The sequence below is a fragment of the Neolamprologus brichardi genome, chromosome 4, assembly GCF_056152115.1.
Source record: "Neolamprologus brichardi isolate AB-2024 chromosome 4, ASM5615211v1, whole genome shotgun sequence".
Classification (NCBI taxonomy): Eukaryota; Metazoa; Chordata; class Actinopteri; order Cichliformes; family Cichlidae; genus Neolamprologus; species Neolamprologus brichardi.
In genome coordinates, this window is record NC_142107.1 from 9012312 (window position 1) to 9028162 (window position 15851).

Below are 15851 nucleotides of genomic sequence, written 5' to 3' on the forward strand. Positions count from 1 at the left end.
TGACAATTTTATTTCTTATATGAAATAATTTATTTTAACTGTCATAAACAGGATATGACAAGTAATAATAATAACTGTGCTGCATTAAAACATTTACAGCAGGTGCGACATCCGGTCTTTAAGTAATGACGTATGAAGCATGCTTCCGGGTTAAAACTAATTATCAAGGCTGTTGTGTTTTTAACATGTTTTACTGCTTTGTGTCTTGTTCTATTTAATCTAAACAAGCCCCTAATTCTGTGATCACTGTCAGCCTCTCTCGGTTTTTATAACCACTGTTTATTTATTTAGAAGCACTTTCAAGAGCTTCTCTCAAAATATGTTTTAGGGTTTTAAGGGACTTTGAAAAGATGGTGGTATATGTGATCATAGACAACAGAAAATTCTGAGTCAACTCAAAGCTTATAGAAAAAAACTTTTATTTTCCCCTATTCACAAAAATTAAATAAAAAGGGACACACCAGATTACATCCAACCTGCACCACAGTTCAGCAAAAAAAAAAAAAAAAAAAAAAAAAAAAAAAAGGTAATACATGAAATTCAACTGCTGGCCTTGATATCAGATTGAAACAAAACTTCTGAATTTGTCTTCCACATTCTTCCCTCCGGTATGCACCAAGCACCGCCTTGTCCTCAGTACAACCGTGTCAAATTTAACATCATCAGATGGTCCGCTATAAAACAACGAAAACAAACTGTTCTTTAAATAAAAAGAATAAAAAGGAGGAAAAAAAACTTTTAAAGTCCAAAAAAAAATTTGTGCATTACAGCACAAAAACATAACATAAAAAACAAAATAAATTAAAAAAAAAAACTTTTTTTTTTTTTAAAAAGGGAAAAAAAACACAAAAACCTGTGGACAACTTGTATTTATGCATCAACAACATGGTGAGATGTGGCAAAGCTTTTTATTTTCGTTTAACTAATTCTTTGTGGCACAGGAGCTGCAAGCATGCTGGTGCAGCCTGTGACCAGCAGGGGGCCACCTCATCTCTCAATGGCTGCCTTCCAGTTAAAGCTGCACAGGATGCCCTCAGTTATTCACACTGTGGAGTGCTGCGGCTTAAAGTGGCCACATTAATTAGCAATAAACAAAACTACCAGAATTAAAGGGTTTATTCTAAAATACATAATCTACAGACAGAAGATGATGTGAATCCAACTTTGATCAGGCAGGAGCATGTGTTAGAGATGTCCATCAGGCCTCAGACTGATTGGCGACCTCCGGTGGCTAAATGTGAAAAACCTTCAAACCAGAAACTAAAAACATTTGCTGTCAAAGTAAAAGCAGAGCCTTACTGATGCAACAATTTCTTTCTTTTTTTCCCCTTCTGTCTTTTTTTATTTTTACTTTAAAGGGAACAGTCTCAGTTTCTGGTTAGTGGTGAACTTGCTAGTTTCACCAGCAGTGAGCAGTCTTCAATAGAAACTGGACACAGAAGCCACCTGGAAGTAATCAAAGCAATTTCGAGGTTATCACTAGAACTCTGTATAAACCCCCTTTGTGACAAATTTCCACCTGGCAAACGCCAGAAACCACTCGTGAAATAGACATTTTTCCCCTAGCGACCGGAGGTTGCCGGGGAGATCCTTGATCTGTCTCTTGCCCTGCGCGGGTAATCATCATCTCTGAAGCTTTTGTGCACCCTGTCCAGCTATTAACCACCAGGCAAGTGGCCTAACTTTACTCCCAAACATAACTTTTTTTGAGTAGGGCTGGTGTGAAATTATGTCTAAAAAGTACTTCTGGAAACACCAGGCAAACAGCCATATACAGCTCCATTACAACCGTCCACACCATGGACAGTGATGAGAAGATAAAGCAGAGTAAGATAACCAAGATGAGGGAACGTACTATCAGGACTCAGTCTGTTTATCCCAGGCATATCCTACACAGTATCAACGGGTGAATATATGGCAACGACAATCACTAGTTTGATCATAAGCTGGAGAAGTACCTTATCAGTCCAGCAGCGAGTTGCATTGCCATTGACAAGCACTTATAAAGGTGGGTCCCTAAAAAGGGACCAGCTACTAGAAGAACAAGAAAAACGAAAGGAGCAAGACCTGTCAAAAAGCATGCAAAATTCATGACAAGGTGAAGCCTCGACGGCTCCAACAGCCATCACTTAACAGGAAGCTGTAATGAAAACTACAGGGGGCGAGGGGGGAGCGACATCCTCAGACACAGGTATGGATTGACGACTGCAAAAAATCACTACAATTAAGATGTCTCCCTCCACTTACATCCTAATCAGTCCATTTTATAAGGAGCTACATTATAAAACTATGTTAAGAGGCCTCAAGTCTTACCAAGTCATCGTATCATTGCTTAACATTATCATTATGCTTACCTCGGCAAGCCGTTAACAGTCCTAAAAATCACTTATCAAGACAAAACGCTAGGTTTCAAGTTCAGTATATTACTGTATGCCTTACATTAGAAATTCTAAATTTATTACAAAAGAGAGAGAGAGAAAAAAAAGTGCATTTATACCAGTAAGAACCAATTCATTCTTGGTGATGTCTTATAGCTCTGTTTCGCAAATACTCTATTTAAAAAAAAGAAAAGAAAAGAAAAAAAAGAAAGCAGCAAATATGATTCTCAGCTTGCCTACAGTATTTAAACTCCTGTTGCAGTGTTGGTTTTTTCCCCAAACAAAAATGCGCACGAGTTGATTAAACCTGCCTATAATCCGCTCTTCGCACATGTGCGCGCTGCCTCCGTTTTAACTACATGGACACTGATTAGACAATATGCATGAAAAGGGAGGACAAAAGAACCACGCACGTGACGGCTTTAAGTTATGGCAAGCCTCCCCGTTCGGACGACGACCAACGCGATAAATGGAGAAGGAAAAAAACAAAACGATACAAAAACAAAACCCATTTACTCTAACGTGCATCACTTAAGAGGTGATCGTATGCCATGCAATATTTTGGTACTGCGGTGGTAAAACCTTAAGAGGACAGATGTACTGCATCTCTTTGCCTCCGACAAAGGAAGGAAAATAGCTACAAGCCTGAAGATTTTCAGCAACCAAGGGAAGAAGAAGGAAGCGTAAACGTGAAATGGAGGGAGAGAGGAAAAGAAGAAATAGACCCATGTGTATGCACATGAAATGCTTTGATGGTTTTTGCAGTGAAAGGTGCAAAACAAACTGTGTGCACATTGTAACTTAGTAAAAGCGCCTGTTTTTATTATTTAGCCTCTGGCACGAGCCTGTTTAAACACCTGTGTGGGGTATTTGGGACTGTGGCACCCTATGCTGTTTCAGATAATTCCTTTTTGTTTTGTTTTTAAAAGTGTACCTATCTGCCACCCCCCCCCTCCCCTCCCAGCCGTCATCTATGTCAGACTAATTTAAAATAAAAAAAAAAAAAAGAGGAAAGAAAATATCGAGGAGGGGGGGAGGTCGAACTTGGCCTCCGTTTTGCCCTCACCTACCTAGAATCCCTGCGGTGCTGTTGGCGAAAAGTCACTTTTGAGCATTTTGGATTTAGTGAGGCGTTTTATCCGAGAGGTATGTGTATATCCCCAGTTTACCCTCCCCACACCCACCACCCTCCTCCCACCCTCCCTCAGAGAGACAAACAGGGCAACGGGGGAGGGGAAATGGAGGCTATCCGCAGAGTGGAGGGTCAAGGCCAGTCACGTCCCTCCAGCTCTAGTTTCTCCCCACGTTCTGGGCAGTGCAATGAGTTCCCCTGTTACCCTCCCCTTCATTAACCTGGGGGACAAACAAACACAAGAACAGAGGAGACACTTAAACCACATCGTGTGAAAAGATGCATGCAGAGCAGATAATGAAGCGATTCTGGATCAGAAAAAATGATTTGGGAACAAAATGTATCATTGTTTATCAATGAGCTGGGTGTTTCATCACTTCCAGAAGAGGGCTGAGGGGTATTTCATTTGGGTAACATCATTTGGTGAACATACCTAACAGGTCAGTGTCCTGCGTGGACCAAAGGGGTGGCCGGGTTAGACGCCGTAGCAGGCTGACAGACGCTCCTTCAACAGAGGAGGGAACTGCTCAGAGAACTGCTGCCAGTTCTCCTCTCCGACCTGGTCCTTGAAGCCATGCAAGATCTTGGAAAAACAAATGAGACTTGATAAATTCTCCAGCAAGCGTGCAAATCTGAAGGTCAGTCTTTCGCAGGCTGATAGCAGACTGTCTTATGGCAACATTAATGGTAGATTTTCTCACTGGGTTGCTTGACAATCTCAGTTTGCAGCAACTGAAGCGAGATAACTTGATAAATCATAACGTGTTGCTGACATATTCAAACAGACTGGAAAATGTTAAAAGTCACCATAATATATGGAGGGGTGTCTGTTCACTGCAACATCAGTTTATGGTCTCAGTTGCTGGCTTCATGTGTTATTCAATACACAACACACTTGTTCTGACTGTAAAGACACTAAAGAGATAGCTGTTCAGTTTTTTTTAGCACACTAGCCAAAATAGCTTTGACATTTATATCACAAATAAACCAGCTAGTTAGCACTAGCTCTTTAGCTCCTCCTTACTGTCCAAATAAAGTCATGGACAGCATAACAACCACATGACGACAATCAAAATTAAAGGCAAAGTTTCATAATGGAAACCCACAAATTAATGTGTAACCTTAAAGTGGCATCATCCATTTTCAATATACAGTTTTTGTACATCTAGCTATGACCTTGCAACTGCAGCTGCACCTTGGGTCGAGCACCTAAAACTAATTTAAAGACCCCTCCACGATCTGGATTGCTCAAATTAGAGGCCTAATGTTTTAAGCTTTACCAAGAGGGGTTTCTAAGCCTACCATGGGTATTAAATGCACCCAGAATTGATTAGTATTGATTATTATTATATTATAGTACTCATTATTGACTGATCAGCTTGACTTGGTGATGTACCACACTTCTCAGACTTCAAAGCCATCTGCACCATGCCGTCAGATTTCCGATGTCTGATTAATGATCATCATAGGTCGGTGACCCAAAACTACACAAGAGTGAACGTTTTAATCACAAACGCTGGTCCATCCTGCAGACTGTCACAGAAATATGATTTCTGATGAAGCATTTACCTTATAAAACATGTCCCTCAGGTCGTCCTTCGGGTTCACCCATGAGGCCACAGCATCACAGAAGAAAATAAAGTCCTGAACACAGAAGACTTGTTAACTCAGCACTTGCCAAAGTAGACCCCCCCTACTTCTCTAACCCCTTTAAAGCAATATCACCTTACCTGCACCACTCCTGCAGGGTTCACGCCGATCATCACACAGATTCCCCGGAAAGCCGAGTCCTTCTCCTCATTATCTCTTATATTCCTCAACGACGTGCACCTGTGAACAGGAGCAATGTGGCGACAGAAGAATGAGTTCAACTTTTTTTTTTTGTTTGTTTTACAGCAGCTCCAATTTTTCAACTATTTTCAACTATTTTTAGTCTTTCAACTTTTTAAACTAACAAGTTAAAGAGTTTTTACTCATGCTGTGAAAGTAGAACGTGAAAAAAAAAATCAATCATATATGGTAATATCCATACTGGGACTCACCATGGCCTAATGAAATGCTGCAGCTGTGGCGCCACTTCCTGAGGACACACGAAACCCAGCCTGCCGATCGTAATAGCTGCATAGAGAGACATAAAAGAAGCCGCTAAGTCTTCAATATCAGAATCAAATTTAAGAGACACACTTATCATTCTGTAGCTGATTGTTTACCTGTGTTTTCCAACAAAGTCTTGGGAGTGTTGGGTCTATTGATGATCTCCACCAGGTGTGGCAGCACCATACCCACATACGGCTGCATTTCTGCACCTGGAGAGCCACAAAGAAGAGAAGGAGGCAGTGAGCATCCTGCAGTGTGGATACAACATGGTAACGTCTCTAAGTGTGTTAAAGATAGGAATTCATTGCCAATCAGGCACGAGACAGAATCGGACCTGCTTCAATCGAATAAAAAGGAACACGTGAAAAACCTAAATGCCGAAATATTAAAAATACCCAACACTGATTTAACTTTCTTCAGGGCTTCATTGGTCATAAGTTACTGAGAAAAGCTTTCAGGTCCTTAAAAAAAAGAAGAAAAAAAGGGAGTGTCTGAACACTTACCAGCCACAGCAATAAAACCATTTGCAGTTACCAAGCCCTTAAAACCTAAACAAGTCTTGGTGTCATCTCTTACTTAAATTCAATAGAAAAACTAGTTTCTTAATAAACTATTAAATAAGTTTTGTGAATAGTAAAAATCCATTTTAAGAATCAGGTTCTGAACACGTCTTTAATTCAAGTTTGTCTGGATCTGGATCAGAAAACATTATGGGAACAAAATGTATCACTTTGTGTCAATGAGCTGGGTGTTTCATCATATCCAGATACTGGGGGGTGGGGGGGACGACAGGAAAACCATCCACAATAAGATCTGTTACTTACCCATTTGCATGGAGATCTCCCCTATGGCCCAGGTGGCGTTGTTACACACGGAGATAAACTCTGGGTTCAGGTTGAGCCCAAGGATGGGCATGAACTCAGCTGGAGAAGAGAAATGGACACCAGTTACAACAATGATTCACAAACACACAGCTGGATATTCATTTCAGCCTCCTATCTTTTACAGCTCATCATTAAAGACATGAGCTCATGAGTGGCTACAACAATCACTAAATCTGGGTGTTCCCTGGTAATAAAATGAGAAGGCAGCTAGTAAATCAGTCAAAATGTGACAAAGTTGCTCTGATAACGCACGCTCACCAATACAGGGCTTCACGTGGAGGAAGCATGCCTTTGTTAGATCGCCCAGGAGAGCAAAGGAGCTCTGCCTCACTTCGGGCATGGTATCCTGCAACAGAACCACATAACTTGGTGTTACACAGAAAACTCAGAAAAAAAACTAGTTTTTGCATGCAGAAAAATTAAGAGAACTTCCATCACACCTGCATGCACTGGAAAAGCAGCGTCATGATGTTAGAGCGAGCCACAAGCTGTTCCACGTGTCCTCCCAGACCTTCAGCCAGGCCGCTCAGCAGATCCAAGGCCACAATCATGAAATCCTTGTCAGGAGCTTCATACTGGTCTGGATGCTGGTTGTACATCTATGTAGACAGAAACACAAATGTGAATTTTTAAGCACCAGTTTAAGATTTAAACAGACTCCACCACATTTATTCTATTCATGCTTGCTCTCTCACCATAGCCTGAGCTAGTGTCTTCTGGACTAATGTGACACAGCGCTGATAGACGGGCTCGCAGTAGGGCAGAAACCCACTTTGCAGGGCGGTGGCTACTGACGAGAGACACTGAAAGACATTCGGACAGCACAGTTTTGTTTGGATTTTCTTCTCCTTCCTCTAAATGACGTAAAGCATTTTTTCTTTGACATACTTGGACATGTCAAACAGAAAACAGGAAAACCCTGATTCTAAGCAGCGCTAAATTTACTCACCTCCAGCAGAGGGAAAAGATCCTTGTCTTCGTCCTTCAGCTCGTTCCACTTTGCAATAAGAGGGGGCATCAGCTTCTGAATGTACTCCTGAAAAAGCAACACAGTGGTAACAGCTCAGGATTTCTGCAACAAATCAATGATTCCCTGTTATTAGTCTCCTCCCAAAGCTAAGCGTGCAACCCGATCGACTTGAGTAAATTCAAGACAAATATACAAGATCCAAATCTCAAACTTACAGGCTGATTGAGATGGTGACCCACTGAATCTGCCAGAGTTCCTATGGCATCATACAGGATGAGCAGATTCTTGTGCTGGTACTTCCCGAAAGCAAAGACCAGAGTGTCCAGAATGTAACTCAGATATGGCACCAGCTCTGTGCATGCCTCTTCCTCCAAGGTTGCAAATGCACTGAGAAAAAACAAGATGATGAAGGTCAATGCTGAATCTACACACACAGTCTTGTGGTCCAGGAATACCACAAGCAGGATGTGGATCAGAGTACAATATGGGAACAAAGTGTATCATTGTAAGTCAATGAGCTGGGATTTTCATCACGTCCACGTTAGAAGGGAACAAAGATTGCAGCGTGGCTCACCTGCAGGCGGCCTCCTGCACCTTCTTGTTGCTGTCCAGGATGCGTTTCAGGAGCTCCGTCATGAGCGGTTTGAGATATGAGTCGGGGGGCTGGGAAACCACCCAGTGTGCATAGCGACTCAAGGTCCAGCAGGCAATGGAGCGGACCAGGGCCTTTTTGTCACACAGACACTGGATGAGGTGAGGGATGAGCTCCGGCAGGTAGGGCACCATGCCCTGCATGCAGCCTAAGCACAGAGTGAAAGCACGAGTGAGAACGACACCAGACCTTCTGCAGTCAGCAGAGCAAATCTACTGATCCTAATATTCATTCGCCGGCATAATGCAGCTCTTCCCTGTGAAATTCTGTCTCACACCAATGTGTACGTGCGATGTGCATCAATTTAGGCGTTATATCACAAGAAGACTGCACAGCTGATTTGCTTCAGAGGGGACGATACAAATGTAGGTTTCTCTGCTTTATGCCTCTTAACCAACACTCAGACTCAGTTCTGTTTTAGTACAAATCTACTACGTCACTTGTAGTAAACAGAAACCTCAATCGCAAGCTTAACTGATGCTTGTCAAGTGAACAATCCATCGCGCCCACTGCACTCCACACTACTGAGGAGCAGAGCCTAACTCATACTTATTCAACCTTGCTGCAATAAAGAACGCTTCAGGAGCTCATTCCTACAAACTCTCTGTGAAACTGAACAACACCTCTTCTTTCTGTGACAGGTTCATTCTGACTCTCTTGCCAATCTGGGCAGTCATTAATCCATTTGCAAATCACTGTTTATTCATGCAAATTTTAAAAAAATTAAGCTGAACAGTTTGTAAGATTGCATTTGCATTCCCTCTTTTGCTCATGAAACAGACCGTTTACCTGCATGCAAAGCCTGACAATATGTGATTGGTTATTATAACTCAGACATTCCAACACAGACATCACTTTATACAGATTACATTTGACAACTGTGGTTCTGCATAAGGTTGGCAACCTAATTAGGCACCGTTGAGGGAATTCTAGGTATCAGTTGAAATGGGAAAGTACCAAATCCCAGTTCTGCATCCAAAAGATTTGAGAAGTCCCCTCTCTATGTTTCTGCCTCTTTCCCAATTGAGAAATATGAAGACTGCTTTAGCAATTTCAGAAAGAACAGTTTGACACAAATTACTTTTCCAATCAGGATTCACCACATCCGCAGATAATGCCAGTAACTTTGAATAAAGCATAGACGGCACTGTGGGGGTCATTTCTTAATCAAATCAGGTGTCCTGGTGATACCAACCCTGTGCTAATGAGGCATGACATTAGAAATCTATAATGTGTCCTTCAGAACACCAAGTGAATGTCTGCATGAACATGCAGACAGGCTTTTTGCAGACTGCATATAATAAGGTTAAACCTCATTACTAGATCTCAACTAGGGACAGATAACTGTCTATGCATAACTGGGAACATTTCAGGAAGGTGTAGCTCGGGTTTTTGCAGCTCTGACTACTAACCAGAAAATCTGTAGATTGCATGAAAAATGAGTGTCCTTTCATCTTACCCTCAGCTATGGCCCCCAACACCAGGATACCAGACTCCTTGATCACCCAGTCAAGGTGAAAGAGCAGGCCTTTGAGGAGTGGCAGGAGGTGGGGTAGCAACTCATCGCGGAACACGTTGGCCAGCACGTCCAGTGCTGCTGCAGAACATTTCCCTACGTGAGAAAGAAAAGTTTGGTTACAACCCGACACCTAACCTGCCGTTTCTCTTATATCACCTGAAACAGCAGCTTTAAGTTAAAAAACTCACTGCATGTACTTCCTGAATGACATCCACATGTCCACTCACAGCTTAAAAGGTAATAGATCTGTGCTACATTTGGGAAGGGGCCAGTTGGCATATTAATACCTGATATACGACATACATGGAAACCAAAGTACAACCGGTCAAGTCACCACACTCACATTCTGGCAAATAATGTGTTTCTCCACCACTTACGCAGATTCCAGTCAGACAGCGTGTCGTCATCGTCGTCGTCATCTTCCTCTATGTCCTCCCCCTCCTCCCCCTCGCCTCCTTCATGCTGCAAAGTGACCGTGCGCGACTTGTGGAAACGGGGTTTGATGTCCTGCTCGCTGTCTGGTACCGCCTCGTCCTCCTCCACGTCACCCTGGGGGAACGGTCAAAAAGCAGATTGATGGCAAAGAAGTACAGCTGGGTATCCCAAGCATTCAAATACCTACGATGGCACTCACCTTCAGTAGTATGATGTCTATCTCAGAATACTTCATCCCATTTACTAAGATAGGGATCAGTCTATATTAAACAAGTGAGACAAAAGAGGATATCCTTGATCAAAAAAACCCCAAAAAAACACAGAGATGGAAATTCACACTAATAATAGACACATACTAACAATATTTAACAAGCTACTCACTGCACTAGGTGTCCGGAGAGCACCTCTTTACAGATGGGTTGCTCTGCTAGAGTCAGCCAAAACTCGCAGGCCTCCAGAGCCACGTTCTCGTCAGGGTCCTGGGTTCGCTGCAGCATGTACTGAAAAGCAGATGTTTGAGAATGGGAATGTGTGATCAGGTGAGTGGGAAGGGAGGAAAAAAAACAAAACAAAAACCATCCTAAGAAGAAACTTGAGAGAAATCTGGATCAGAAACATTAGGAACTTGAGGTATCATCGTGCTTCAATGAGCTGGGTTTCTCATCACATCCAGATGGGCTTCAAGTTCCACGTATTTACACGAAAATGTGGCGTACGTGTTCTTTTACTTCCACTGTGTGCTCCACAGCTGGTTATCTGGTTGTCCTAACACTCACCTGGATGATGCTGTGCATGTGGGGGATCAGGCGGTCGATGCGGACCTCCAGTAGCATGACCAGGGCTCGGCACACATTCTTCCTGACCTCAGAGTCCTCATCTGCTGCCAGCGCAAACAGGCTCTAACAAAGGAGAAGAGGAGCAAAAAGAAAGGAGTGTGAAGTAGGCACAAAACTAACACAGCAGCCTGATACCGAAGCACACACAAGCTCACCTCTATGAAAGTGTCAATGTTGTCCATCAGGGCTTGGGCTCGGCCGATGATGAACTGGTTCACGCAGGCTATGGCATGGGATCTGCAGAGCAACAAAAGCAATGATCAGACATTGTAGTGATGAAGAAACTGGTTCAAATGAAAATGCCTCAGATAAAAACCTTGTATAACTAACATGTGCCTTTCATTTAATCAGAAAACACCGAAAGGCTATAGGTCTACATAACGTAAAACAATAAATCTGCTAATAAATAAAAGGAGTTATGAAAAGATCTGATCAGATAAGCACATTAAAACTCGCTTACATGCTCACAATGGTTCCTACCGTAGTATAAATATTGTAATGAGGAAGAAAACTTGCCACTGAAACCAATCGACACGACTCTTAACTAACCATATACAGTCAGACAAATGTTAGCATAAATCACACCCAGATTCTCTCTTTCTTGTACCTAATCTTGGGGCTGCAGTGCTTGAAGAACTGAAGGAATTTGGGTATCATTATGTTGAGGGGTCTGTTCAGAGCGTCGCTGTCCAGCAGCTCCGACGAATCCTCGCAGATCTTCTGCAGTGCGCCAAATGAGCCCTGAGACACGGACATACACAGAGAAGCTGTCAAATCAAACGCAAACGTACAGGGACACAGAGGAGAGAACGAAGACCGCATCAGACAACAAGACCGGAGCAAACAAGTTCTGAATGCACTGCACAGACTCTGCCTATCAGCTGAGAACACGTCTTTTTCATGTCAAGCACATGTGCGACTATGAAATCATCATCATAAAAGAAACGACTGGAGATATTAGCTGCTCCAACACAGATATTACAACTAAAGCTGCCTGATTTTCATCTGTTTTATTATTATTACTACTACTATTACGATATCTACTGCTCCATTTCAAAGTCCATGCAGAGCTATATCTGGTTCTTCTCAGGAATCATTTGCAAACTATGACTTTCCAGTTAGCCTTGTTGTGGCTGTCTGTGTGGGATGAATTCAAACTTATGTCTACTTCAAGGATACGCGCCTCATTCAATTGTCAGATACTTAAACCAGAGCAACTATCTAAATGAGTCAAATGCCAAACAGGAAGTGCAGACCTCGCACGTGTTGTAGTCCTCTGAGTTGAGCAAGTTGCAGAGCTGAGGCAGCAGCTCGGGCCATGTTTGCAGCTCTCCTTTGGAGGCAATAGTTGTGATCAGGATGCCTACAGGAGAAAACGCAGTTCAGGTCAGTTGTTCACCACTGACAAAGACCGCAACCTTTGACCTATGCAGAAGCTCTGGATCAGACAGTATGAATACAAACACCTTCACAGACACTCAGATGGATTTTATGCATCATTTCCAGAGAGTAACATAAGGACACACGGGGATTAAACTGGTTACTCTGTGTGTAAATAGATGGTATATAAAGTTATAAAACCAACACAACCAATAAACTCACCAATGGTGGCACGGATGAGCGGCGAGGGATCGCCGATGTTGTTGAGGCATTCCTGCTTGATGAAGTCAGCAACGGCTGATGGGAAGTTCTGGTAGTGGGCTTTGACATTGTTCTTCAGTATCAGACCACTTAGAGAGCGAGTCGGCTCATCTGAGAAGAAGAAAGGAGGGCAGTTAGAGACCAAGATGCCAAGCCATCAGCGTGTATTTGGAGTCTGATCACTACAATACTACATCAAAGTGCACAAAGTTTTCCACTACTCAATCCTGAGGACGTGTAATCCAACTCTTCATCTTACTTTAAAATCTGTGTGCCCTTCATTATAGAATTCAGAGCAATCACTCTTAGTCAAAGTGGACGCAACAGTTTTTCTCAGTTTATTTCATATATAAACTCTTGCAAAGGTGGATATTCATATTCAAACTGCTCCAAGTTTCAAATCATTAGATCAGCCAATCTAAAGGTATTCCCTGTGGGTCAAAAGACAGGCTTCAGGCTGCTCTAAGCACTCAGATCTCAGAGGTTTTTCCTACTCTTGGCACTCGCTCATGCCAGGAACAATATTATTTATACACACTCTGAACACAGAAGCACCACTCACCTATTATTATTCAGACCTTCTATTTGTGAGGGACAGCCAATCAGAAGAAAGTCCGCTCAAAGAGAGCAGACTTACTCTAAAGGGAAAGGGATGAATGCAGAGCTGCTGCAAAACCCGATGTAAAATCGATAAGGATTCATTTGAACTTTGAAGAGTTCAGGGCTGCTCTGCTAGAGGCATGAACAAATTCCTAAATTTTTACCAGATATAACAAATCTATATCCCTAAACTAAGACATGTTGTATCCATAGCAACGGTGACAGCACGGTTTACGGTTCTATATACTTGTCCTGTTACATTTATTGGTATATGTTTAAGTGCTACGTTGATTAAGCAATTGATGCGTCACTGCTGTCAGTCTGTGAGAAGAGTACAAGTGACACAATTCATTTTTTTGCCCCCTCACACTGTATAAACATGTATGCAAGGCCTCTGCTGGGAATGAGGCTCCAACACAATAAGTAACATTCAGTGCATCCAGCTATTACGTGCAACAGGAAGCACTAAATTATCACCATAATGGATCAATGATCTGAGAGACAGAAGACGCACGTGCAAGACTACTCACCTTCAGTTTTGAGTCGTGTAAGGACAAAGATGAGATAGTTGTTAAAGTCAGGGAACTGGTTGAGTTGTTCGAGTTTCTGAAGTGGCAGTTAAGGATCATTTCACTTTCAAATCACCCTTTCAGTCTGAGCCAAGTAAAGCTCAGACTGAAAGGGCTTCTTATAGATTACTCATTTATGTTAATTGCATAGATGTGATGTGACATTTATTCCATCATGTATTTTTGGTCAAAAATATACTGTAAGTGAAGAAAAGCAGACAGTAGAGATGCACTTAGTCCTTAAAGATGACTGAGGTGTCATGTCACAGTTGCTACCTCGCCTCTGCTCTCGCAGCTGCTACAAAATCCTCAAATATTTTCATTGTTATCCTACATTAAAAGCAATAAAGGATCAAAATTTAGTTAAATACCATTAACCAGTTTTATTGTGCACACTCAGAACAGACTGAAGTAGGATACTTGTTGGACAGCTCTCTGTGTGACTGTGTTAGGTGACTGGGAGTCTTTGAGCAGCTGTAGGACCTGCTGAAGTCCCTGCTCATCTGGCTGCCACTCCATCCTGAGACACACATACATACACACACACACACACACACACACACACACACACAAATTAATCCACATGTCCACACATTTCTCTTTAAATTCAAAGGAAAATATTAAGAAACACGTAAGCAGGTGAGGTCTCTGGATCAGACAGTATGAATACAAACACCATCAGCAACAGGTCAGATGTTTTTAATGCATCATTTCCAGTCCACATGCACGTATATAGTTGATATAGGCAAAAAAAGAAGGATGCCTGTACATAGAAGAACAAATCTTCACACAGGAGTAATGCAATGGACCTGAAACTACCACGGGATGCCAATCACGTTGTACATTTCATCAGATGGTCTTCTGCTGGGCTTTTATCCAATCAATCACTACTTAAAACAAGATACTTCTGCTTAATGACATGCAAAGTTATTGGAACCCACTGAGGGTTTACTGCAGTTACTTAATGCATGCATGCACGAAACAGCTGAAGGAGAAAAGATCAGTTCTAAAACAAAACTGCGCAGGTGTCGGTTGGGAGCTCTCTGGCCGCCTTCATAGTGGGTTAAAGGGTGAAACGACCCGGCGGCACCGGGACTGGTCACCCCCCGTCAAACACCTAAAACCCTAATTGCAGCATGCGGCACAAAAACGAGGACATCAGACAACAAGACCAGCTAAAATCTCTGTGACCCGGCTTAACTGCTCCAAGTTAATCCTACCCCCATCCCCACCCCCACCCCACCCGGTCCTCCGGTCTGAGTTGCGGAACCGCGTTGCGCTTCGATAATTTTTTTTTCGCTCTAATTTCAACGCAATGCCGTAACACGTGGGCCCGAGCCGCGCGGTTAGCCCGTTTTGGGAGGTAGAGGGTCGCACTCACTCAGCTGTGGCTGGTCAGAGTGAAGAGGAAAAAAAAGTTGTCAGGAAATGAGTTAGCAACGAAGCAACGATCGCCATGTCCGGCTCCAGGCTCATAATCATGTGGTTTACCTTTACAACATTTAGCCTTACCGCTTAGTTTGCTCCAATTATAAGATCCATTATCGATTAGCTCGTAGATTGTTTGAGCTATGGACAGCTGACCCCACTAATACCCAACCTGCCCTTCTTGCTAGGGCCTGGTCGACAGGGCAGTTCCCGGCTGGAGGCTCACAATGTGGTCGGCATGAAAACAAGAAAATTCCGCCGTTAGCTATCCAAAGAAAGGGCCGAGCTGAGCAATTATTTTGCCGAACAATAACAGTCATGCGGTCGTTTTAAACATAGCGGTTAAACATAAGGATGTCAATCAGTATTGGGTAATAAGTAGGTGAACACGCTTTGTAAGCAGGCGCTAGCCGCTAAATCGTCAGGCATCGGAGTTCGACTCACTCTGCTAATGCTAATACTGCTAGCCAGGCTAATGCTATTTAACTGAAACTTGCTTTGATTTTGTAAAACGCCTTACCCGATGAGTAGGAGTGATCGAGGTATTAAGAATTCGTTGTTAAAGTGCAACCCTATTAGGAGTGTACGTACAATATTAACTTGAAAGTTGAATAATCAGTACTGGGCCGCTCTTCTCTTCTTCTTCGTAGCGGTTCCTCTTGTTCAAATGAGCACGCCGATTGAAATTGACCCTTGGCGGCTTCCGTCAC

At 42.7% G+C, this 15851-nt stretch overlaps 1 protein-coding gene and 1 non-coding gene across 4 annotated transcripts; both read right to left on the reverse strand.

Moving 5' to 3' along the window:
• Positions 1–430: 430 nt before the first annotated feature.
• Positions 431–15835, reverse strand: LOC102794436 (transportin-2-like). Of its 3 annotated transcripts, none has more exons than XM_087839759.1 (25): positions 15733–15835; positions 14134–14233; positions 13675–13750; positions 12506–12655; positions 12160–12266; positions 11511–11644; positions 11059–11140; positions 10844–10966; positions 10449–10567; positions 10267–10327; positions 10010–10181; positions 9573–9725; positions 8036–8261; positions 7677–7848; positions 7441–7527; positions 7187–7294; positions 6932–7090; positions 6750–6837; positions 6432–6530; positions 5721–5816; positions 5553–5628; positions 5241–5340; positions 5080–5154; positions 3944–4093; positions 431–3731 (listed from the first exon to the last, which is right to left on the reverse strand). In XM_087839759.1, the coding sequence occupies exons 2-24, from the start codon at positions 14230–14232 to the stop codon at positions 3986–3988; spliced, it is 2670 nt and encodes an 889-aa protein (XP_087695885.1). In that variant the 5' UTR covers position 14233; positions 15733–15835; the 3' UTR covers positions 431–3731; positions 3944–3985. The 3 variants fall into 3 exon arrangements, with proteins under 3 accessions (XP_087695885.1, XP_087695883.1, XP_087695884.1); XM_087839757.1 differs by having other exon boundaries at positions 15662–15812; XM_087839758.1 differs by lacking the exon at positions 15733–15835 and adding an exon at positions 15226–15646.
• LOC118454227 (small nucleolar RNA SNORD41) lies at positions 14362–14430 on the reverse strand. The gene has a single exon (XR_004843660.2). It is a non-coding gene; the product is annotated as a small nucleolar RNA SNORD41 (small nucleolar RNA).
• Positions 15836–15851: the final 16 nt, after the last annotated feature.